Raw genomic sequence first — 25,986 nt, 5'->3', positions numbered from 1 at the left:
AACAACCACCTACAACGGTGATACTGTGCAAGGTGGTCGTTGTGGTTCGTAAGAAAAAATACAGTCCGCTTATTTATGCCCTATTTTGCTTGTGTGCTTATTCAAAAGTCACATTAACGCCAGTCAAAAATATTTGCACAGTTAGAATACAGCTACTGCTACTCTTTTACAACAGTTACGGCACAATAAAGGAGAAAATCATGTTAGTTCCATGTGATTCTTTTTATGAAATCCATTTTGGCTACTTGTCTTTGCTAATTGTCTATTATATGCTACAGGTATCAGAGACAATTTGGTCCAGTGACTTCCAGAAGTAACCGTTTCACATGATAGTAGAAAAATAAAATAATATTTATCATCTGGAAAGTCACCCAAAAGAATTGTCAAAAACCTCAGATTCAGTTGCTCAAACACTTAAAATAAAAAAAAACTAAAAAACCCCAAAACCCAGCCCACATAGCTGATTCCTAGTGACTGGTATAATATCCGATGTCTAAAAGGTATTGAATCTGTTCTTTTTGTTTGGTGTGATTTGTTGTCAGTTCAAGTATTTGTGTCATCTGTTCTTTGCTTTCCTTTCTATTCATTCAAAGCTCATCCTTTTCTTCATCTTTCTAATAATTTATAAAAACATATTTAATGCTTTTCAAATATGTTAATTTAAAACAAACCGTGAGCAGATTTCCCTCATATGGTTGTCCCTTTCTTCCATATTGAGCTTTAGCAGCAAATACTTAGTTTCACTTTTCTGTTCTGTACAGAGCCTCTTCAAGTCACTGAATACAGATCTTCATGCCACCATCCTGACTTTTACCATTATCCCTATTTTTTTCCCCTATGGAGACAGATTGCCATGGTAAATTAGTATTTTCTTCTAGAAACCTGCAGCCCTTCAACTCTCTTAATTATCAGGAGACTTCCTTTATTTACAAACATCCAGCTACATTGAGACAAGCATAGCTAAAGTCAATACCACAACTACTTTTGGCTTTTTCCTTACCCTGAATCGGGAATAGCATTTTTTAATCACACACTCAAGTTGCTTTTAGCCTCCCAGTCCACTCCTTCAAGTCAAAATACAAGCTAGTGCAGCTATTCATTTCTGAAGTAACCTCCAAACTTTATGATGTTTTCCATACACTCATATACTCTTGGAAGCTGTGCTTGCTTTGCTGTCCTTTTCACATCGCAAGACACTCTTTCCAATGGTTCTGCTAATCCATCATAAGATTTCATTTAGAAGAACCCTTCTGCTTGTCCACTTTCTATTTAAAGGGATTGTGAAAGAAAACAGACTATGATAATGGAGTTGTTAACATAAAGGGATGCACAGGCAATCTCAGTTTCACCTTTTCCTCATTTTTGAGAGAGAATTTTATGTTTAAACATTCTTTTAATACAACTTCCAATCAAACCGAAACTAAAATGTATCAAATTGATAAAAACATTCATTATCTAGAGGGAAATAGAACCACAGTATAGGAATATCAGAAACCCAAGACTGGTTAACACCACAGTCCTTCAACTAAAGAGAAGTGACACAACCAGTAGTTTATGCAAGTATTTTCAAAAAGGTGGAAGTCTCTGAAACCAAGATTACTTATTCACCTGTCTCTGTAGGAAAGGATGATTCAAGGATGCAATCAAAGAACACAGCTTAACACTGATCCAAAGATCAGTTCCAAAAGGAAGTTTAGTAGCTGGGACATGACTGACATAATTAATATCCTGTTGCTACTTCTGTCAAACAAGATTTGTGCAACTCCTTCAGTTATCCTCCACAGATTTTTGAAAGTCTCAATTTCGTGAGATTTCTCAAAGCATATGGAACAAAGAACATAAAATTAACTGGTGTCAGCAGAGTAAAATTCCTGCCAGCTTCCCAGACAGCTCACAACCACCTCTATCAGTTCAATCCTGGTAGACAGGAGTGGTGATAGACAGCACTCACTGTCTGTCATGGTTCAAGTTAAATGTATCTCTAAGCAAAAATGCACATCCTTCTTTCTCCAAATTGGCAGGCATCTTACTTGGCCACCTCTGGAACTGGTGTGGTTATGTCTCGAATGCCACAGCTGAATTTGCACTTGTGTTGATTCCTGGTGAATCACATAAAGAAGCAGCAGGCAGGGCAGAAGCATATAAAAGAGATGCAACATATGAAAAGGAGGAGAGGGTAACAATTTAGGACTGAAAGAAATTTAGAGATTGGCAACATGAGTATTTCAGAATCAGTCTCCTAAAAACAGATAGTTTGGTTAATGTGCACCATTGAGCTGGATGTTATATCACATAAATGCTTATTAACAGATACAAAATTATTTCACTGGTCTATGTGTCCCTGTCAGCTACCTCAAAAGGCAATAAACTATTCCTACAGCATATAGAGCAACAGCACCATCACATTTCCCAAAACCAAGAATCTTTTTTTCCAAATCTACCAGAAACTAGGATCATACCCATGGACAGACAGACTAACAGACTTTAACCACAATCCCCCACAATGAAACTTGCAAAGGTATTTTCCTCACGCTTCGTGAAAACTTACCTAGCTCTTGTAGGTATGTGCAAATTATCATTCTCAGTGCCTTTAAAAGGAGTCTCACAATATCAGGTGTCTATTTCCAGTTCCAAGCTCATTGTCAGAACTCTTACAAAAGCTTTGCCCCTCCCTTGGAAAATTGGAGCACAGAGAGTTAAAGTTTAACAGAGCTTTGGGCAAACGAAACCATGTACAGTGAAGTTATGGGGGTCACTACCAAGTACAACTGATGTACAAACAGCTGAAAGCAACTAAGCCAGATAATGAGTGTTGCTTCAGGTACCCATTGTACTTTGCAGCTGGAGTGGGCACAACTTACATACACTGTTGCACTGGCTTTGTTGATTACTAGCAAAATATTAACGACATAATCCAATCAAGTTTGAATATGTACCCATGCTCCTGGCTTGTTATCTCCTATTAGAACTGAAATTATAACCTTATAAAGGTAAATTATACAAAGAAAATAAAATTGCAGTTCTTGAATATTTCACTTTTCGGTGTTTCAAGAAATGCAGCAGAAAATATGCAGTGTCTTAAATTGGCAATATCTTAAAAGAGTAAATTATGAGCTATCTTAGTCAAATACTTTACCTCTGAACCACCCTTAATATGGGATTGAAAGTCTATTTTAGAGACCTTTCTTATTTTTGAAAAAGTAAGAAGAAGAAAAGCTGAGTTTACTAAACCCAAAGGAGATCCAGCACAAGACATTAAGGGCAGTGGTAAGAATTCAGTAGAAAACAGATGTGGGAAAAGCAAAAATACCAGTAGGGCAGAAATGTACCAGCAGAGTAGAAAGGGGAAAATGGGCAAACAGCTTCCCTTCACTTCTGCTGAAGGAAACCATTCCATTGCTACACCTTCTTTTACCATTAAAACAAGCTGTGATGGGCAATTAAGCTGGAATATGGAAGTCTTTTCACCTGGAGTGGTAGAAACTAAACTAACCATGTCCAGTTAGGCACATGAGAATATGAAGAAACGATTTTTGGGGTGTCCTGTGCAGGGCCAGGAGTTGGTCTCGAAGATCCTGATGGATGCCTTCCAACTCAGCATATTCTATGATGCTATGAAACTGAAAGATGGAACAGCAACTTCACAGACAGGAAGCACAGGTGTTCAAAACATCTGCACTTGAATTTTGTTAGAAACCTTCTATTTCTATGCACTCGAATTCCCTTCCCTTTGTTGAAGCAACGCGAGAAAGGGGTGGCTTTCCAGGGCCAAACCTTCCTAGACACTGTAAACTCAATCTGGCTCAGAGATCAAAGAGGAAGAAAACAAACTCATAAATAGTTAACAGTTAAACGTTAATCCCACTGGGGCTCCACTCTTCTATTTTATGTCGGTAAAGCTGCTGCACCCTAGGGAGACCTAAAAATATTTCTTCAGTAATTACCAACGATTGTCTTCCACTCCCAAAAATTTAAATGCACACAAACTCTTTTAGCACCAAAACACTGTCAGTAATATGATAAAGTCCTGGCAAAGTATTTACATTTCACTTATGAGCTACAGCCTGTCACCTCCTTCCTCATCCAAGTTACAAAATGTTTCACAAAAAACATCCTTTATGTTTTGAAGAAGATATGCAGGAGATAGACTTTTTCCAAGCACTTCCTCACCATACAGAGACAAACAGTAACCTTGTACCAGAACAGGAGGCGCTGGTAACAGGCTGTAACGACAGTGTTGTACAACACCACCATGTTGATGCATAAGCAAAGCTGTTGCTAATCTGCTAATACAAGCTACTAGCCTGAGAAAGACCAGTACCAACTCTATTTTCAGTATTTCAGTTCTTACATTCACACATTTCTTACTGAAAAATACCTCAAATCCAGAATATGAAGTACTAAAACACTGGGTAGATAGTTCTGCTTTTCAAACTAAACTCCTTTACAGGGGAAAAAAAAAATCAACACAAAACCCAACACATTTTAAACAGTTAAAGCATTGCTGGAACTGACTGCATGTTACTCTCTGATTAGAAACCTAACTTTAAATACCAAAAAACTCTCAAACAGAAGAGAAACAACAGAAGAAAAACAAGAGAAACAAGGTAAAGATTACCAATGGTGATATTTAAGAAAAAATTACCTGCTACACTCCATCTTGCTACTTAAGAAATCTAAAGAAATGACAGTTCCGACAATTTTTTGCTTCCTAATCAATTAGGTTATTCAATAAAGTCCTTGCAGATTATGTCTTGTAATTCAGGCAAAATATTTTGGCCCAGACTCCCGAACACAAAAACCATCCAGACACTTGAATATCTCAATCCTGCATGAATTTTTCCTATCAAAGTTCTTCTGGTAAGTTTTAATTAGGGCCCAGAGGAGGAAAGACAGATAATTTTCTGGATGTTCTCAATTAAAGCTTGAAGAGCACACATAACAAAACAGCTTCACAAAATATTCTGTCCATAAAAAAGTAATACCAGGATTTTAGTTCAAAGAATTGTTTTCCAGTTTCATCTATTTTTGGCTGAATAGCAGGTTTTCAATCTGTACTGAGAATGCAGAAGCAGATTAGTCTCCTCCTTCTCATTTCTAATAAAACATGTTAACATCTGGCAACCCAGTTCTAATGTTATTTTCTCAGACCAATGCAGACTTCAAGTTCTGAATGTCAGGCATTTTGCACATTTCTCTCTTTTTAAGGGAACAAAACGGTAGGCATGAATCTTTTAACGAGCTACTTACAAATAAGTTTCCACCATTAATCTTTTATTCTTCTGAGCACTTAAAAATTTCTCAGTTTAATAACAGAATATTGCCCCAAGGTATTCTAAAATACGTGACTGAAAGGTGAAAGCAACACAGTCCTCTTTTGAAGGGAAAAATATACTTGACTTAAGATCACTAAAAGACAAGATCAATCCGAAATCTTAACTACAGTATAATTAAAGATAAATCACAATAACTATACACACACAAAGAAAACACTCTATACAGTCTGAAAAGCTTTTTGCCAGATAATCAAGTTTTTTACAATGAACCTGTCATTCGAAAGCAAATTAAGTGAAATCCACTACTACAGAATCAAATGGAACTGACAGCACGTCATCTGCTTTGTAAATTGAGCCTTTAAATGCACCAACGCCCAGCACAAGCCTCACACAGCAATAAAAAGTTAACCACAGATAATTTTATCTTTTAAGGAAAAGAGTCCAGCACTATTTGAAGTGCTTCAGTTAAAGAAATGAGCTTAAGAGGACAGTGAAGGCTCGCACAATGAGGGCAACCATACGCCTACCAGGGAGTTTCTCCTCCTTATAAAAACCATTCCAAAGGTTGGCAATCAAGATAAAATGTCGTATTCGGATAAAAAAGCCTTTTGGAAAAAGAAAGGGTAAAATGTTGGAAGCTGCAAACAGTAACAATATTTAATACTCATCAAATCCATATCCCTAAATATGATAGGGGGAGAACTTCTAACTTAGGAAACCTAAATCCATTCAGTTTCCTTGCCCCTTCTCATTATTGGCCACTCATTCGTAGACAAAAAGAAATAAATAAATCTACGTGAACAAGTAGCACCAAATTCTATGAAGCATTTTATTCCAGCAGACTTTTAGAGGCAATATTTGCTATGCTCTAGTAAACTATTACCACAATTTATTGACATATATACAGATTTTCCTCTTGAGGCTGATTAAGTAGTACTTTTCATTAAGTTGAATAAAAAAAGATGACAAACAACCTTGTATTTGTAATCACCCAAGGAGAAACAATTATTTTTTAATACTGTGTATGAAGGTATGAATAGCTAGTATACTCAATGAGATCATTAATTGCAAAAATTGCAATGTCTTGCAATTCCTGATTTACCACCATTAACTTCTGTCCTTTCTTCTTTAACACATTAATACTACTCCTAGAAAGGCAAATTATAAGGTCCCCTTCCTACCTCCCCTGCCACTCATGACTGATACCTGTTTTTCATGCTAGTGATTGAGGTCACCTGAGAGGAAACACAAACAAACAAACAAACAAAACTTCAAAGGCTTGCACAGATTCCAGAATACCTTTTTGAACAAAACAAACAAACAAATAAAAAACCCCCAAACAACTGCAAAGGCTCACACAGATTCTAGAATGCCCTCAACTATCAAAAACAGGCAGAAGACAGGTTACCTGACCTTAACTCTATCACAAAGGGTTGCTTACTGGGTCTTTTTATTTTGAAACATTTTATCTATTTATTTTAATTTGCTTTTAATAAATGAAGTTGTAACAGGTTCCAGTGAATGGATAATATTATCTCTTCCTCCCTTCAAAAGACAAAAACTGATCCTCTAGATGACAGTTCTGTCACAATCATTCACTACTTCAAAGTCATGCAAGATGCACAAAACTTTTGGCTCCAAGTACTAAGCAAAAGACTTTCATCATCCTCTTCCCCTGTGCCCTAGTGGAAATTTTAGCTTGTAATCTGCCTGAATGCTCATTTCTCAGCTGTAAACCAAAGATATGTAAGAGACATGATCATTTTACTGAACGCATTTATATTTGTTGCATACAACCATAATTATGGGTAAGCTCAACTGGAGTCATGCCTTCCCTCTTCCACATTAATAAGGGTAATTTAATCTCATAATCTCTGTGAGTAGTTGCCACTATGGCCTATACCTGTATAACATTGAAAGGATAGTGAAGATTCTTTAGTCTGAAAGTCTTAGCTCAGTAGAATTCGAGTAAACAATTAAAGAAAGAGCTTGATCACCGAGTCTCGCGCATTGTTTGAGCTAAGCTGCTTTAGCTTATTAATTACAAACTCACAGAGCCTTCCAAGGGAGCAGCTTAACAAGACAACATTCCCTGGCTTTTGCAAATCTATTGTGTTCTATTTTTCCCTTCCCTTTCCCTAGACTAGCTAGGCCTAAACACAAGCACAAGACAGTATAAAACTGTGAGCAAAAAATACGTGCACTCAACCAGAATAATTTTTTTTACAAGAAATATCTGCCTGCTTTTATTTTCCTGATTGAAACTGTACACATATTGATGAGGTACCAATGTTCAAGGTTACAGGTTGAAAGCATTCATGGTTTTCTACATTTTAGTTGTAAAGTTGGTTTATTTGGAAGCAAGAGCTGCTGATAACGCTCAGGGACACTGGTTTCAAGAAGCTTTTCTACTACTGCTTTCTTTCTCAGAAGTGAATTCTTCCAATTTAGGCCAAAAATTGTGCAGCTGATGCACAGCAAAGTATTTCCCAAAATTCTATTTACAGAGGCAGACACAAAAACAAGTAAATGAGACTCCTTAGGGCCTAAAGCTGTAACTTTCATTTTATTTATCTTTACTGAATAAAGATCATAAATTTTAAACTTCACGTGATATTCAACTCACTTAAAAAGTACAGCCAAGATTAAATTAACTCTTCTTGGTAAAATGACTATAAATTTTGCATTTATCTTATTTTACTATAGCATGGCTATATGCCAAAGCTAATACACTGCATATCAGTACAGACTGATTATTGAAGGTTATGCAAAGGACAAAAGAAATGCTTTTTACTCTCTACTCATTCTAGTCTCAATTTTGGCACTTGTATTTTTCAGCTTAAAAAATTACTGAAATTCTTATCTTCAACAGTATTCCACCAATGGCAGCACTAAATACTTCATGCTGTTGTTAACTACAGATAATTTCATCAGCTTTATATCCCAGAACTTGTTATATAGCTACCAAAATTGCTAATTTTCTTTTGTTTTTTAAATTTTTTATTTGAAACAATAAAAATAGCATCTGGTACTGTGATGTTTAAGAGTACAGAATACATGTGCAGCACCACTGGAGTTCCAATTGACTGAAAGCTTTCCTCACTTAAGGTTGGGTTTCCTGGGTTTTTTGGAACATACATTAAAAATAGTTTAAAACTTTTTCCTGGACACATCTTTTAAATAAATTACTGCCAAATTATTAAATAAAAATGCTGCCATTATTGAACAAAGACTAAGCAATAAGTAATTATTCTGAGAACAGCTAGAACACAACTCCCACTAACACTAGAAGGGCAGGTAAAGAATAGAACCAAGAAGTATAACTAAAAGTATATGCATTTTTTTTCTTGAGATTTCAGTGGCCTGTAAACATTTCCCCCATCCTCTACCCTGCTGGCAGAAAATATTGGTGTGAACCTTGTGAGAAGCTTTTACATTGCTACTGGCTTGCATTTTGTGATAAAAGTTTCTTGTGATCTCAAACTGTAACATGAATTCTGCATTGTCATCACAATTATTTTACTGAATGGCTGTTTAGACACACATTTTGAAAAAATTTCTATTGGTGGAACAAGAATTTTCAAGTCACACTTTATTTTGATGTGTGCATGTAATTTGATGGTGGCCTACTACCACCAGTTTTCAAGGGGATAACACAGAAGCACAGTGAAAAACTAACATCCTACACTCTTTACTAAATTTGTGTCATTAATTACATCAGCTCTGTATTCAATGAGATTTAAATATATACATGTACAAATCTCATGTGCCTAACTTTAGAAAATAAATGAGAAGTTATTTTAGTGATAAAATGCACACTGAAAACTGTTCCCATAAATGAGTTTAAACAGTTTTTGCAAATATGTCCAACCATAATTCAGGTTTTGTAATAACCTGGTACTAAAACTGAAAGAAGGTGAAAGGTAAAGCGTATTATTTAAAATGTCAGTATTATATATAAAGTCAATCTTTCAAATTTACTATGGAAAAACTTGATATCTGCAGGTTGAGGGAAAGGCTTTAATTATTTAACACTTCATACAGTAATTATATACTTTTTGTACATTTTCAATTGAGCTTCCTTAGCTCTATTTTTCACCTGCTCTTCTATTCATAATGCAAGTTTTCTGCTTCCAGCTGTTCTGAGAAAAACTATTTATTGTTTATGATTTCTTTAGCATTTGCTTTTAACGTTTCAGATTCCTGAAGATGCTACATCAAATCTTCTAAAGCAAATTCATTCTATTCACTTGTTCTACACTACTTAACACCTTTTTGGAATATTTCTGTGTGGTTTTTTTTAGGAGACAGTTGTACAAGCTTGGGCTTTTTCTGGGAAAAGTCTTGAAAAGAAATGCTCTTCATTCAAGGCGGAGGGTTTGTTGGCTTTTTTAAGAAAAATATGATTTGCTTAAAGTCACACAAAACAGGTTTAAATCAGTTCAGCAGTGGCAAATGAGCAACAACACTGTGGTTGGTCAGAAAACAAAATACACAATTTCATCAACACTGGCTTCTATCATTGTAGGAGAAAAAAGGGTTACAGAAAACTACCATTAAAGACTGTCCACACAGACAAAAATCACAATAAGTTTAATGATACACATAAAGGCTCAAAGTCACAAGTTTCACAAGTTACTATGAATCCACTGAGCTGCAGTAACTATTCAGGTTGATGCTCAGAGCCATTGGCAAGAAGAGGTGATTTATTACAGTTCCAAAACTTTCCTAGTAGGCTGACTTAAAACAGGCTGATCAGATAACTCTAGTAACTTAATCAGAGACGTTTCAGTGGATCTGTAAAAATAAAATGTAATTAACACAGGGTATCATACGTTTTTGCGTAAAATTACATCTGCTTAAGAAGTAACTAAACTTACTTTATGTACCAATATATCATTTTTATCAATAATACAAATAATAATGCCAGTCCACTGATAGACTACTGGTATAGTCAGAGGCTGCAATGAGTTGCACAAACATTTTAGTTAAACACTGGCTATTTAAAAACACTACTTAACGGGAAAAAGGACATCTTTTTGTGTCAGGCAACTTGCATATCAGAAGTCAGTACTAATTACAATAAATTAAATGATCCTGAACCAAAAAGCCACTTAAATTATATAAAAGTTTCCTTTGTTAAACTTTTTTCTCCGCTAAAGATATGTTAATTAATAGAAGAATCCAGAGCCTTGAAATCTTGCTCACTTGAGGGATATGCCTACTATTGAGAAACTTACTAATTTTACAGTTCACTTAGTAAACTTTTATTTATCTTTCCTGTTTACAACTCCTTTTCCAATTTGCTAAACTACATTACTAAATCAGTATTTTACTAAACACAGGAAAAAGTAATTAAAGCATCATACAATTAGCAACATAGAGAAAAAACCTCTGTAAATGCCCTTCAGTCTCTCATCAAAAGACAACAGAACACTGTGCAAGAAAACAGAAAGTGTCATCTTACAGCTGGAATTTCTAAAATGAAAGCAATTACAACATTAGACTTACCACAGCTGTAATTTCAGGAAGTGAGTACTACCTTCCACACATATCTTACTTTTAAGCAACATTTGTCATTCACGTATCCTAAACAAACCCATGTAATCTGTAACCGTTTTTTCCCCTTTACAGAGAGAGCAACAGGAATTAGGGTGAGGCAAGTTGTGGAAGGTCATTTACTAGGCGAGAGACAGCAATACAGCACAAGTTTGCAGAGTCCCACAAAGTGCCTCCTTCACAATTCACAGCCATCATTTCCCCAATTTTAACACAGTTTTATGAAAGATACTACTTAATAAATTATAGCCTCTGTTTTGCATTTGTGCTTGTGGAAGTCTGAACATAAGAAAAAGAGCATTGCAAAAATGCATTTGCCAGATAGAGCTAACAAAATCAAGGCAAATCAGACTACCTGCCTAAGCAACTGCTAAAAGAAGAACATTCTGTACAGTATGTTCAAGTTCTTGATCTCATTTCATTTCAATAACTCTGAAAGACACACCATGGGCATTTTTTATACCTCTAAACTTCATTAGTAGAATTTTTACCCCATAAAGTTCAATGCTTGGACATTTTAACTCTTTTTAGCTATGCTAAATCCAGGTTATTAGGACAGTTAAATGAATTTCTTCCATTTTGTACATTCTTTCTGGGCTGTTCCATTACCAGTGACAAAAAAATGTAAGTTATACTGGACCAAAACAATAAAACAGAAGAGCTAGCATCCGGATGGAAAACCGTAAATATTCAAGGAAAAGCAGAGCAGTTGCTGGTGGAATAAGACAGGGGCCACTGCCACAAAACCTGGTGATCTTTTCTCCTGCCCCAGTCATAATAAATCACCACCCACTCAGAGCGGCACACAGTGAAAGTGATCCATTCTCCCAGAGCAATTTCTGCAGCCCCTATTTAAGAACCCCTTCGGAGCAGGTCTGAATGAATAATTCAGCTGGAAATACCTGTCAAGCAGCAGGATGGTTCATGCTACTGCACCTATAGCCACCCCATCCGACCGAGCAAAGGCAGACGCTACCCGTCCACAGGGCCGGCACCACATCGCAACCCCATTTTACGGAGGGAAAGAGAACCCCACCGGCAACACGCGGCTTGGAGCAGGATCTGCCTGTCCCAGGTCCCCGTGCCCAGGAATTACAGCGCCGGAACCCCCGGAACCCCGGGAACACGGAGCTGTCGGTCACGGTCTTCACGGTGCCACCGTGACCGTCACCCTGGCCGCCCACCCCGCACGGGGTGGCACACACTGCCACGGCGCCCGGCGGAGCCGGGGCCCCTCGCACCCCACCGAAGGGCAGCAAGGTCCCTTCGCCCTCCCCTCGCCCCCCCGGGGAACGGCGGAACCGCCGCCAGACCCCCCCGAGGCCCCACTCCCCACGCCCTCGCCCCGCCCGCCGCCGCCGGGGCCCGGCCTCACCTCTCGCAGGCCCTCGGGTCTCACCTCCATCCCGGCGCCAGGCCGGTCCTTCCCCGCCTCCATCTGCCCTCCCCGGCCCCGCTACCCGGAGCTCGCCCCCCTCAACCTCTGCCCCGGCGGTTGCTCCGCCCGCACCGCGCTCTGCAACGCACCGCGCGCGCACGCACGCGCCCGGCGGAACGGTTCCTCCCGGCCCCAGCATCCCCCAGCCTGCCCCCACCGCCGCCCGGCCCCCGCCCGGTCCCGACGCTGCCCCGAGGACTCCGCCACAGACGCCTCACCTGCATCGACGCCATGATGGATCCTCCTCCCCCTTCTCCCCCCCCTCCCTCTGCGCCGCCGCCGGGCCGGCCCCGCCCCGCGCGCTCATGGTCACGTGGCCGCGCCCACCCGTTGGGCGGCCGCGCGTGCGCGGGGCGAGGGCGGTGCGGGCGGGCCCGAGCAGCCAGAGCGGGGTGGGCCGGCGAGCGGGCGGGCGGTGTTACTGAGGTCCCGGTTGCGATCCCGGTCTCGCTCCCGCCGCCGCCCTTGCCGGCTGCGGTGGAGGCGCCTCGCCGTCTCATTGCGCACACCGGGAGGCTCCCCCCGGTGCTGCCCATCCCCTGGCTCGCCCTGCGGCCAGGCCGGGAGCTGCGCCCAGGGCTGTCCATCATCGTCACCCGCGGGGACGGGATGGAGCTGACCCCCCGCCCATCCTCTGTTTGTGGAGGTATTTAGAGCTGAGCCCAAAGTTTGTAAGGGATTTAGTTAATGCGTGCTGTGCCCCTTCTGCAGGTTTCTCTGGGCTCCCCTCACGCCTAGTGTGCCCCGGTGGGAGATCACAGAATCATGGAATGGTTCGGGTTGGAAGGGACCCTACAGATAATCTAGTTCCAACTCCCTGCCGTCGGCAGGAACACCTTCCACTCGATCACGTTGCTCAAAGCCCCATCCAGCCTGGCTTTGAACACTGCCAGGGTTGGGGCATCCACGACCTCCCTGCACAACCTGTTCCAGAGTCTCACCACCCTCATAGTAATGAATTTCTTCCTAATATCCAGCCTAAATTTCCCCTCTTTCAATTTGTACCCATTACTCCGTGTCCTATCCCTACAGGTCGGATCGGGGATCCGCAGCAGGCGCTGCTGCGCGGGCTCAGGGCACTGGCAGAGGGAGAAGGGCTGGACGGCGGTGCTGGAGGACTCTCCCGGTGGGGGGTTCCTCCTGTGGGCTCCCCTCTGTGCTGCTCTGCCACAGCTCTTTACATAATCTGATTGTCCTGCACTCATGGTGTACGTGCAGGGCTATATTTTAAGTGGGAGCATTTTTGTATTCCACGTTTTCTCTCTCGGACTGGCATAACCTCTGTCCTTTGCACCAGGTGATTTTGCGGTATCTGTGTAGGTGAAAATAAACAAGCAGCATTTACTGGAATGATTGTGTGCAATCAAATTAAACAACTTGCGGAAACACACTTAATAAAGCTGTTATTCCTGCTGTAGTATTTCAGATTTAACGGATCCTCAAGATAAACCTACAAAATGTTTATCCAAAGACAAACCTATGAAATCCATAATCCCAGGGGTTATGTAAAACCAAGGATTTAACAGAGAAACTGATTTTGTAGGTCATTATAATCTCCATCTCTTGCTGCACATTCCAAAAACATCGGACTCCCTTTCTCTGTCCCTTTACACCCCTCCTTTCTGATGATGCTAAAAAATACTTGTGTCACCTCTGCTCCATTGGTAGCACATGATTTTTCCTTCAGAGATGGCCTGATATGCAAACAGTTAAATTACTGAACAATTGTTAACAGTTTGTATTTACCTTTGAAATCTGCTTCTTTAATTTTAGACCTTGAGAAGGGTTCTGCATCTAAAAGCCTGCCTATCTTCTTTAACCAAAATATATAGTGTCATGCAAGTACTACCTCTGTGTACAGGTTTTACCTTCTGGTATGTTTTTATGCATCCTCAACTTTGAAAACAGCTAACTGGAGGAAAACAAAACAAAAAAACCCAGCACAACACGATATCAGCTTCCAAGTTTATCCAGCATCAACAATGTTGTTAAAGCAAGCATACAAACTTTGGGGGTTTGCTTAAAGGGAAGAAAAGAAGGCAGCAGGAGTGTCCTTACACTGTAAGGCAGGTGCAGAAGGGAACAAACCTCTTGGCTTTGCAGGAATTTGCTGTTAACAGAATCGTGTTGATTTTTGAGTAGGAAAGATTAGCCTACCTAAACTAAGGATGGGAAAAGTATTGTTGTGTAAGCTGCAAACTATACCTTTTGCCCTCTAAATTCAATTCTCATTCACAAACTGTGGGCTCCTGATGCCGTGCAACCTAACATTGCTTTACTGTGTTTTCCCTGGAAGTCAGTATTTATTACTGTATGATTTTGCAAGATCATTTGTGTTGCAGAGGGTTTATTGTATTAAGTAGACACATAACACCTGGTAAAGGTTTCTTTTTCTTGCAGTTCTTCAGAACTAACTTAGGCCGTCACAGCAGGAAGTGGAACATTGCTGTTTCTGTTTTACTAGTTGTTGTTTTGCATGATCCAAGCATATGTTTATCCTAAAATACTTCTCTTAATGCCATATGCCACAAAGATTGCAAGAACATCAAGTTTAAGCAATGGACATGTGTTCGGCTGTAAACATGGACATATTGACTATCTGTGCTGATGTAAAAACACAGCGAGATAAAACTGATTTCAAACCATAATATTCAGTTTCTTAAGCCTGTTCCAAAAAACCCAGTTGAAGGTCAGAAGATAGAAAGCAGCGTAAGCTTATGAATGCCAGCACACTTCATAGAGTGCAAGCTTGGTTTTGCATGGAAAGATCAGCGCACTGTATTCAGTACAAATATGACTTCTACTCTGTAATAAAGAAAAATTATCTCTGGATGAAAAGCTACCTTTGCAAAAAATATATTATAGCTTTTAACTGCCCTTATGTCCAAGAAGTCTTTTTTACCTATCACACGGAGATTTTCAATGTTGAAAACAAAGCACCTACCACATTTTGGACTATAGTATTCTTTACTGGCATAATTTCATCTATGCTGCAAATCCCATTCCTGAGGATAGCAGGCATGAAAAGCAAGGGGCAGTTTGCCCTTCATATATAAACAGAGCATGAATTCAGTACTACCTGCTCAAGCTTAACTGGGTATGTAAGAAACTAAAGCATTACTCTGCAGCTGAAACTTGTGACCAGAATCCCTCATCCCTGAATTCACTTTGAGTATAGTTTATTCCTACAGGACTACCAAAAGTGTCTGTTATCACTGGTGTCACATCTTTGTTTTTTAAAGTGTCATGCAATGCCTAATATATATGTGCAACATTTTTAGCTCCATGTCATCATGGGAATAGGGGCAGCTGGAGAATGATCCCTGTGCTCTATTGTTTTTTCTCCCTTTCCCTATGTCTTGGTAGCCTGGCTGGCAGGGAGTTGTTTTAGTAAGTGTTTTTGTACAGTACATAATGCTATAGGGAGTAGACAATCAGTCCCATAGCACAGTAAGAAAACAAACACTATTATCAGACTCCTAGAAAAAAAATTATATGAATATCAGTATTTTCTTCCTTAAGTTATCCAGTAATCCCACTAAGGAAAGGCCCAAAATCCCAAAGAGGGTAAATTTCACAAAGAGTTGGTTATATTGTAATTTGGTGTTCATTTCAGTGTTGACCTTTACTTATGCAAAATATAGATGAAAACACTTTTGCAGTTAACCCTTCCGAATCTGTTGCAGCTGTAGAGATGGGCATCACAAGTAATTTGGTCTTTAAAAAAGAAAGCTTTAGTATTTAGATAATGCAGTCTGATCCTGCACCAGTCAACCTAAGTTTCGCCAGAGACTTCAAGAATTGGGTGCCAAATATTCAAAACTTCAGGGGTAAGAGGAATTCAGTCTGCTATCTTCATTATTTTAGAAGCTATCTTGCACTGATCTGATCAAATATGTGATTATGACTCATTTATTGAAAACGTATGGAGCAAATAATGAAAATTGTACCTCCTACTGAAACTGTTTCTGTAAATATTCTTGATCTAAAAATCCACTTTTCTTCAGAATTTGCATAACCTTAGGCTTACAGAAAAAATGCAGCTAATGTTCAAACATAGATGTTCAAACATGCTCAAACATTGTTAGATAATTTTCTGATATATCAAGTCAGCTTCATAAAGGTCAAATATGTTTCTTGATTAGGGTGCCTATAATTTTATATTTTACTCCCTATGTTATCCATAATGTTTTCAAACATTACCAAACTTTTTTTTTCCCCTCTGCTCTCACTTTTTTTCTGTATCATTTTTCTACACACTGAACTGTCACTGCCTGCTTCTTTATAATTTCTGCCTCTATAATAACATAGGAGCTTGATGTCTTTTGTGTGCATCCACTGTACTTCTTTAGCTTTCCATCTTGTCTCCTTTTTACACAGAAGTCAACTGTACATTCTCGTTAACCTCCTCTTATTACTCAAGTGGCATAGCAACCATAATCTGCAGAGCCAGGAGGCCGCAGCTCATGAGCATGGAGGACTCCCTGCCCCTCACAGGAATTGCACCAACTGCTTCTTCCACTCCTGCCTGCCAGTTTAAGGAAGGCACTGAGTTTAAAATCTGTGGAAATAAGATCTTATAAACAAGCCTGACGCACCAGCAAAAACCATCAGCCAAAGACGCAGAATCAAACCAAGACAAAATTATATCAATAATATAAAAGAAATATATTGCACACATAGCTAAAATTGAAAATACCCTAAATTTGCAAGATGTCTTTGAGATGTTGAGATTTTATTTTGTTTTATTCCTTAATGATAATACAGGTTTTTCATCATTGGCATATCCCATTTTCATCCTATTCTTAATAGTAACAAGCACATTATCATTTCAGTCCCAGGACTTTTAAGTGGATAAAAAAAGTCTAAGAAAAAGAAAAGTTTCACCTTTTTTCTGATCTGCTACAAGTTCAGTGCCTGCAGAAGACTGTTCTTAGATGTCACATGCTTCCATTTCTTCTCTTGTATAGCATTTGACAATTTTGCAGCCACTGGGTAATCTGGCTTTCAATTTATCCACAGGGAGACTAAACTACCAAAAGAATTTTCCATCAGATCAGAAAAAGAATTTGTTATATTATGTGGACACAGTTGTAATTACTGCAGGGGAAGGAGGAGGACATGGGGCTAGGGAAAGGAGTGGAATTATGTGTTTTAGTAATATGCAGAGCCACAGGATGAGTCAGGTTGGAAGGGACCACAGTGGGTCATCTGGTCGAACCTCCCTGCTCAAGTAGGGTCACAGAATTACAGAATATGCTGAGTTGGAAGGGACCCACAGAGATCATCAAGTCCAACTGTCAGTTCTGCACAGGACCATCCTCAAGAGTCATACTATGTGCCTGAGAGTATCATCGTAATGCTTCTTGAACTCTGTCAGACTTGGTGCTGTGACCACTTCCCTGGGGACCCTGTTCTAGTGCCCAACCACCCTCTGGGTGAAGAACCTTTCTCTAATATCCAACCTAAACCTCCCCTGACACAACTTCAGGCCATTCCCTCAGGTCCTGTCACTGGTCACCACAGAGAAGAGATCAGTGCTTGCTCCTCCTCTTCCCCTCACAAGGAAGTTGTAGACCTCTATGAGGTCTCCCCTCAGTCTCCTCTTCTCCAGGCTGAACAGACCAAGTGACCTCAGCTGCTCCTCATACGGCTTCCCCTCAAGGTCCTTCACCATCTTTGTTGCCCTCCCCTGGACAAACTCTAACAGCTTAATATCTTTCTTATATTGCAGTGCCCAAAACTGCCACAATATTCAAGGTGAGGCTGCCCCAGTGCAGAGCAGAGCAGGACAATCCCCTCCCCCAACCGACTGGTGATGCTTTGTCTGATGCCCCCCAGGACACGGTTGGCCCTCCTGGCTGCCAGGGCACTGCTGACTCATCCCAGAGCACATTGCACAGGATTGCATCCAGATGGTTCTTGAATACCTCCACTGAGGGAGACTCCACAACCTCTCTGGGCAATCTGCTCCAGTGCACAGTCACTCACATAGTAAAGAAGTTCTTCCTTATGCTCAGGTGGAACTTCCTGTGCATCAGTTTCTGCCCATTGCCTCTTGTCCTATTGCTTGGCACTGTATGCTGTAATTAACAATTTGTACTAATTGTCAAGCCATGTTTTTTGGCATCAGTAGTCCTCTAACTCTTTTAAATGCTGTAAAGACAAATACCTATGAAGACAAAAGCTATAAAAAATTAATGAGGATTGTGTAGGACCTATACTCAATTAAGTAGATGAATGCAGTAAAAAGTGCAAGGTTATGTAATTACTAAAAGCTCTTCCACATCAAAAGCACCCACAGCCCATATGAGCAGGTTAATTACTGTGTCTGTTAAATCCAAGTGTTAAGAAGCTGCTCAGTAAGAATCAAATATCATTATCAATTAGTAATTTTATTTTACCTTTAAAGAATGTGAACTGGAGGCTTCTCAGGTGATCCCAAGAGTTACACAAATACATAGTTCATGTTCTTATTAGGAATGCAAACAAGCAACTCTGAATTCATAAGCAGTGAAGATACTGATACAGAATTTTCGAAATTAAGTAGCTGTTTGGTCTTGCTAGTCTAGAAGCAAAACTGCAGGAGAAGAGGCATCTCTGGTAACCTGTATAGATGTGCAATAAACTGTCACAGTTCCCAAGGGCTGAAAAGCAATTCCTCCAGCTGTGCACATCAGGCTGCACACTACCCTCACCGGACCCTGCACTACTTACTGAGCTTGCAAAATTTCATTTTGCAGACCTGTACACCAAGATGACACTGGTCCAGCCTGTTCGTTTGTTTATTTAATGTCCCTCGGGAAAGACTAGAAATCATATGGGATATGATTACAATGAAACAGAGCTATGATATGAGAGCAGAACGGATGAGCAGTTACTTGACTATTTCAACTACGTATTTTCAGATGGTTTTCTCCTTAAGTCATAGTTGTTTATTACAAGTCAAATATTTTTCATTATTTAAGTACTCTATGACAACTATGAAAGCAGTTTAAATGTTAAATATTGATATATCACTTTCATGTTTCATTTGTAGCAAACTACAAATAATTCTGACTCAAATGGAGTGTCATTTCTGGAAAAGATTATATGTCAACTTAGCATGGTAATGCAGGAAGTTTTCCCCTGTATAAAAAAAGAAAATAAATCCTTTGTGCCAAATGCATTTAAATTCTAGATATTTTTCAGGCTTGGTGATACTAACCAAAGCTGAAAACTTTTTACATAAGAGTGAATTAATCTGCATAGCAGGAATGTCATTCTTTTACTAGACAGAGTAACAAGAATATGTAGCAACATAAGACAATAAATATGTATTATTTACAGTTTTGTATAGTGGTGATTTTGGAGATAAACATTTTCTATTAGTGTAAATAGGATACCAACAGTATTTTTTTTATGGGAACAAAAGCCCTAGTTATTAATCCTCACCTGAAAAGTTTTAAATTTGAATTAGCATTAATGGAATTGACAGCATTTGTTTTTAACTTCAAAGTAACTTCTGTTTGAACAAAGAAATTAAAAACAAATAAATAAGGAGTAGTATTAATCCATGCTTGTATTCCAAAAAAACTGATCTCACAAAACTATTCTGGAAAACAGTAACCTTAGCACAGTACTGTAGATTTTAATTTATCTAAAAGCTCTCAAGTTGTTACTTTCACTGAACTAAAAGGCAATACATATTTCAGGGGTAATTTTAACTTAATTTTCCAATTCTCTCCTCAACAAGTGAAGCTATAAAACATTACATGATGAACATCTTGAAAACTGCCCAAGTACGTAAGTTCAATAAGATGAGACGCTGAAGTACTCCATTTGTCAGAGAAAAATCATGACCTTGTATCTGTGATCTCCTCCCATGTAGTGTGGGAGGAAAATCCTGTGTTCTGTAAACACAAAACAGTAACATGGCAATGACAGGAAGATATATCTTTTTTCTTTTTTTTTTTTAATCTCAGTGACCTTTCTCCCATAGAAGATTACAGAAACTGCATTTTGGAGGTAACATACACAAAGCTTGATTTCTTGACACATAACAGGTCTTAAAATTCAAATTGATAAACTCACCATTCCTTTCTCTGTGCTCCCTTAGCGATGACACTCAAGCTTTACAGGTGGCTGGTAATAATCACAAAATCTACTATGTGCTCTTTTCCAGCTCTTCCAATCGCTGTGCCACACATTGAGTTCACAGGATTGGTATCTTCACATAAAATTGCCATCTTACAAAATACATTAAAGAAAAAAACAACTCCAATCCAGCTGATAATTTGTCAAAATCCTTCAAAGTTGAACTTTTTTCCATGGGAAAAAACTACCTAGTACCTTTTTTGCTAATTGCAAAACTTTACTCTGTCTTTAAAAACCAGCATCCTAGTTTGTCTTCCAAATCCACGTGATCTTTTAACGAGTTCCTACTGTTTTTTCTTACTCAGTTGTTGAAATCAAGTTTATATCACAGCCTCCACCCTTAGTTTTTAGCTAGGAAAACTGCTACTTCTCATTAGTTCCTACACACTAACATTGTGTTTTTGTTGACTCTGCAGTAACTGTTACTCCCTTAAATTATACTGCAACATTTGAGACCTGACAAAATAAAAAGAGGGACACGAAACATGGATTGAAAAGTTAACTTTCCCACTCTGCTAATTTCCTTGTCCACTTTATCTATCACATAAACCAACAGATTTAGGGAAATGTTGGGAACACCCTTTCAACTGGAAGAGTAAAAACAAGAAAGGGTAAAAAAAACAAACAGCCATTGCTGCAGTTTAGGCGTGTGAAATACAATATACAATGATAAAACACAGGCAGAAGCAACCAGTTTTCCAAACTTATTACTGTTAATTAAGAAATGCCTTTCAGATATCATGTCCAGCACAGCTGTTGAATATAATGGCACAGTGAATCCAGATGATGAATCCTTTTTTCAACTTCAAAACCAAAAAGGAATTTCATGTCTTGTGGAGTTCTGATCATTCTGGATGCACAGACTTCTTCAGCAGCTTGTTAACATTCAAATGATTACAAACCACAACAGTTAGTAAAGAATCTGGAAGTTTCTATCACTCAATCAGTGGTTAAGTTTAAATCTTGAACCATCAGATACAGGACTAGCTTACTAAGTAAAAGGAGTATTATGGTACACTTGAAGTCTTCAAAATATCCTCAGCAAGATATCCTTGAAGTATCCTTGAAAGTATCTTCTTCAAGCCTGTTCAGGAATACCATGCCTTTTTAGTACTTAATTGTTTCTGAGAACTGTGGATACTTGTAACTCAGAGCAGCACAAAGATATCTAAACACTTCAAATGTATGAAACTCTTTAGAACTATGAAAAAAACCCACCACCTTTAATTTTATACATGCAGTTTCACAACCTATTACCTAAATACTAATTACATTGCCATATACTACAGCCATGACAATTATGATTCTGCACCTGAACACTTCCTCTGAGAAGTCATAAATCAAAAGAAACACAGGTTTAAAAATTTTCAACTTTGAAATTTATTTAGAACTCAGGGGTTAAGCGTGGTAAGTTTCCAATTGTCTGATAATAGCACACCCATGTAACTAGCACGGAAATTGCACTAATTCCCTCTGCCCCCCTCCCACTTAGAAATCTGTTTAGTTTCAACAGCCGGTGGTTTTGCAAATAGTGCGCTCTGGGACACTACTGCATTTCCTGAGTGTTCGAAGCTACTGTATGATACATTAAGCTGAAAGAAAACCAACAAAATTATTATTCAGAGCTAAACCAGCTATTTTACCTTACTGCTGAAGTACAGAATCATAAAATGCAATGTATTTTAACAGGAAATTGTTTCGGAATGCTTAAAAAGGGGAAGAAAGAAAAGAAAAAAAAAAAAAGAAAAAACACCATTTAAAAAAAAATGACATACTTTTTGCTTTGATTTCAAACTATATAATTTTAAGCCTCAAGTCATTAATCTCAAAACTATTAAAAATGGCCAGTGAACTTAAGACTCATTCAGGTTGATATGTAGTTGTGACTAAAATATCCATGTCGGTATTCCTTGACCTTTTAGGGTATTCCTAGCAGCTCTAACAAAAGCAGCATAGCAGGGTATCTCTGGTTTATCTTTCTAGTGCTCTTGAAAATGAGTTACTAACAGCACTGACCACAGTGCTTACACATAGGATTCCAGACAATTGCCCTGCAATGCACTTCAGCTTTATCGTGCAAAACCAATCTGGTCACAGACATCCCCACATTAAACACATTAAATTGTGCCAAAGTATGTGATGTGAATAAATGTCAGCTAATCTATCAACACATAGATAAATGTCAGCTTGTCTATCAAGCATTATTTAAGCCCAGAATAAAATTTCGTTTGTCAGAACTGAACTCCTCCATGGGCAGACAGCATAGTCTCTGTAAATGACTAGTTTTCAACCAGAAAAATCTCTTCAAAGTTGTATTTATGTTGAGAAACAGGTTTAGAGGAGAGTTTCAGCCCTCTAAATTAGCCATGAGTTAATACATCAAGAAAGAGGTCCCACCATCACTCGGTGGGATTTTTCCATGATAGACCACAACCACTTCTTGATCAAAACAAAGCTGAAGCACAGGCGGCTGATGGAAATGCTAACTACATTGTTCTTGCATCATTTCTCATGATGCATTAGATTTATTCTCATTTACACATGGTTTCGGCAGAAGCGTTCTTCAGGCTGCAGCTGACCAAAAAGCAACTTCTTGTCTCAAGTTGTTTGGTTTTTCCTCTTTATGGAAACTTGCTTTGAACAAAGGACTCATAATACAAGCAACTGCCAGCAGGAACTACCAAGAGATGATGTGTTCCACTCTAGTATTACATCAGTGGCTTGCCAATCCTTTTCCCCTAAAACATTTGTAAAAACATTGGAAAGACCTATGAAATTTATAAAACAGCTCCTTAAACATCTGCTTAATGCCCTTTCCTTCAAATATAAAAGACCTCCAACATTGTAGGGTCTTTTTCTGTGGGTACAAGGGAGAGGTCAAGGAAGAGGTAAAAGGTAAGATAACTGATATCTTTTCAGCTGCTATGTTACAAAATTTAAATGACTACTACTCTAAAGATTAAATACAGACTTTACATAAACAATCAGAACAATGGAAATAAACCATAACTGAGGTCATATAAAATCCTTATCGGGTCAAGTGACAGTATATTAAGAATAACCTTATATGTTATACAGAAGATAATATACATAGATTGTAACAGTTAGTTTTCCCCTTAAAAGTCACTGTCAGTAGGATCACAGTCTTACTGCACAGACAAGTGACTGGAATATTTGAAATTACTAACAGGGTAAATTTATGTTATAAAAGAAAAATGTATCAAGTACACCTTTACATATGTCTATACTACGACTTAAATTAAAAGCCTTCTTAAACATTCTCCTACATACTCCACTGTCACCCTAACTGGAATATCACTGCCAGTATACAAACCTAGGGAGGGCACTTCTAATCTAGGTAGTGTAACTATTCTAAAGGACAGCCATCTTAAAAAGGAGATTAAGTTCAGATGTTTAGAAACTTTAAAAACAAGAGAAAGTTAGAAACTCTAAACAGCTACTCGTATGTAACTATAATTACCTTTTAGAGAATATGAGACTAAACTCCAGTATTCGCTATGCTCATTGTATTAAAAGAAAGTTCTACCACACCTAAAGGATAAGGCATAGCCATCTACTAATTGGCATATTTGTTTATTTGTGAAAAGGTCCTTATTTGTGTAAGCAGCAAAACAAACTCCAACTGAATGATTGCTATATGCAAAAGAACTGAAGGCAACTGCCTCTGCAGTGAACTTTATAGTTCTCAACAGCACACACGCAACATGCTATCTGAAAAAAGTTACTAACTGAACTACATGTATTAAATACTGAAAAAAGTTTTACATTTTTTTATTATAATTTATTTTATTTAACAATCTAAGAAGTTTGCAGCCATCAGAAGTTCCAGTGCAATTTCAGGTGCAATTGGGAATTCAGGAATCTCCGTAGAGCTGTTAGTATAGCGGACCTTGTAGGTGAAATACATGCATACTTTGGATAGGACATGGGATGGGATCTCTCTAAAATTGACTTCATTTGTTTCATTTTCTGCAAACTGTCCTGTAGAAAGAAAAAAAAAACCAACACAAAAGAACACCAAAGCAAAAGTCAGAATCTCAATTCACTGCAAAATGAAACACACTAGTACACTAATACAACACATTCTAAATAGACCTGCGTAAGTCTCATATTCCAGGGTATTAGATTCTTCGTTGTAAAGCAGGAGGTGCCATATTCAGAGCTCTCAAGAATATTAAGATACCCAGCATTACAAAGTGTTTATTTTGGCTGTAGCCTATTAACAATATTCTGAACAACTACACCAGAAATTTAGGTTTACTTCTCATATAGCTGATATGTGCTCTAAAACTGTAGTGTGCTCAGTCCTAAAGGTTCTGAAGTTCTTTTCCTCACACCTCTGGACTTTCAATAAACTGAAAGACAACACAAAAAATACTAACATGAACTCCATATTTATGGAAGACTAGTAGTGTTTGGTTCCCATTATTTCTGTAGGCATCCCCTTCTAACTACAAAACAGAACTATTTACTAATGTCTACACAGATTTGTGTAGAAGTATCTGCATGCACTGAAGGCAATCTGGCTTGAATTCTAGTACAGGAACAGTCAGAAGCAACAGAAGAAATGTTAGCATATTGGCAATTGTCACAGCACTGGAACAGAACACTTAAACATCAGTGAAATTATGACCTACTGAACTAGACAGCAATGGTACTTTCCCTTGTGAATGCATTTATCTTGCTAGTTTTTATACAAAATATCCTTGAATGCTGAGTCCTTTACAGAGTCAGTTTCTAGCCCTCTAAGCAGGTTCCTTTGCCTTTTATTCCCTCGTTGAACAAATGCAGAGCAGGTCTTGTAACTACTCTTCCTCTTGCCTTTCTGGGAGGACAACATGGAGTGGATCAGACACAAAAGACATTTTACATATTTTCAAATGCAACCACTAAAATAACAGCAGAACATTAAGCTGAGAATTTTAATTGCTCAGTTCGTCCAAGTATTACTAAGTAATTTTAAAATGTATTACACAAATAGATCTCTCCAGAGAGATCCTCCTCACCAGAACCTAAAAGAGAACAGAAGAATGACCATATTCAGATCCGAGCTCCACACAGCCCACTGCCCACCACTGCAGTGGCTAAAGGTAAAGACACAAGATGAGGGTGAAGAAGAGGGAAAGCCCGTGTCAACTTCTCCCTGTTCTCTCCTCCAAACCTTTTGGTCTTCAAAAATTAGTTTAGACACTTCTTAACCCAGACATAGTCTCATATATTCAATAACACACAAGGTCCTTCCCTTCTGTAAGTTTATCTACCCTTGTCTCAAAGGAAAGCTAACTTTCATCATTAGGCTCAGGAATTCCTTGCCATAGGATGCTGTGAATATGTGGCCTAAATCCAACTAGGCAGCTGAGCACCACACAGCCACTTGATCACTTGCCCCAGCTGTGGACAAAGGAAGAGGAAAGGAAGAGTAAAAGCAAGAAAACTGGTGGGTTGAGAGAAGAGAAAGAAAACAAAACAAGTTACGCAAAGGTAATCATCACCTCCCATGGGTAGACTGATGCCCAGCCAGTTCCCAAGCAAAAGGTGGCCAACCTTCTGTAGTGG

General features: G+C 38.7%; 2 protein-coding genes and 1 long non-coding RNA gene across 13 annotated transcripts in view; 1 reads left to right on the top strand and 2 right to left on the bottom strand.

The window, feature by feature from the left end:
* UBE2W (ubiquitin conjugating enzyme E2 W) overlaps window positions 1-12,600 on the bottom strand; it is a 44,036-nt gene extending 31,436 nt beyond the window's left edge. For 3 of the 8 annotated variants that reach the window (XR_010429549.1, XM_064650874.1, XM_064650896.1), the window contains exon 1: window positions 12,211-12,309. Coding sequence is in view for 6 of the 8 variants with exons in the window: in XM_064650874.1 (XP_064506944.1) it covers window positions 12,211-12,273 (63 nt within the window). In the remaining 2 variants the exon portion in view is untranslated. Of the gene's footprint in view, window positions 1-12,210; window positions 12,378-12,491 lie in introns of those variants that run through there. The other 5 variants (XM_064650916.1, XM_064650922.1, XR_010429558.1 and 2 more) reach the window with 4 other exon arrangements.
* LOC135412298 (elongin-C) overlaps window positions 1-25,986 on the bottom strand; it is a 137,103-nt gene that overhangs the window by 100,075 nt on the left and 11,042 nt on the right. For 3 of the 4 annotated variants that reach the window (XM_064650958.1, XM_064650947.1, XM_064650937.1), the window contains one exon: window positions 21,766-24,411. The exons of the other annotated variant lie outside the window; for it this stretch is intronic. In XM_064650958.1, coding sequence (XP_064507028.1) covers window positions 24,221-24,411 — 191 coding nt within the window. In that variant the 3' untranslated portion in view covers window positions 21,766-24,220. Of the gene's footprint in view, window positions 1-21,765; window positions 24,412-25,986 lie in introns of those variants that run through there. 4 annotated transcript variants of the gene reach the window in all.
* On the top strand, window positions 12,684-15,149 carry LOC135412117 (uncharacterized). The gene is made up of 2 exons (XR_010429505.1): window positions 12,684-12,919; window positions 14,674-15,149. It is a non-coding gene; the product is annotated as an uncharacterized LOC135412117 (long non-coding RNA).

This window comes from Pseudopipra pipra, chromosome 1 (genome assembly GCF_036250125.1).
Source record: "Pseudopipra pipra isolate bDixPip1 chromosome 1, bDixPip1.hap1, whole genome shotgun sequence".
NCBI lineage: Eukaryota > Metazoa > Chordata > Aves > Passeriformes > Pipridae > Pseudopipra > Pseudopipra pipra.
This window is presented reverse-complemented; position numbering and strand designations above follow the sequence as displayed.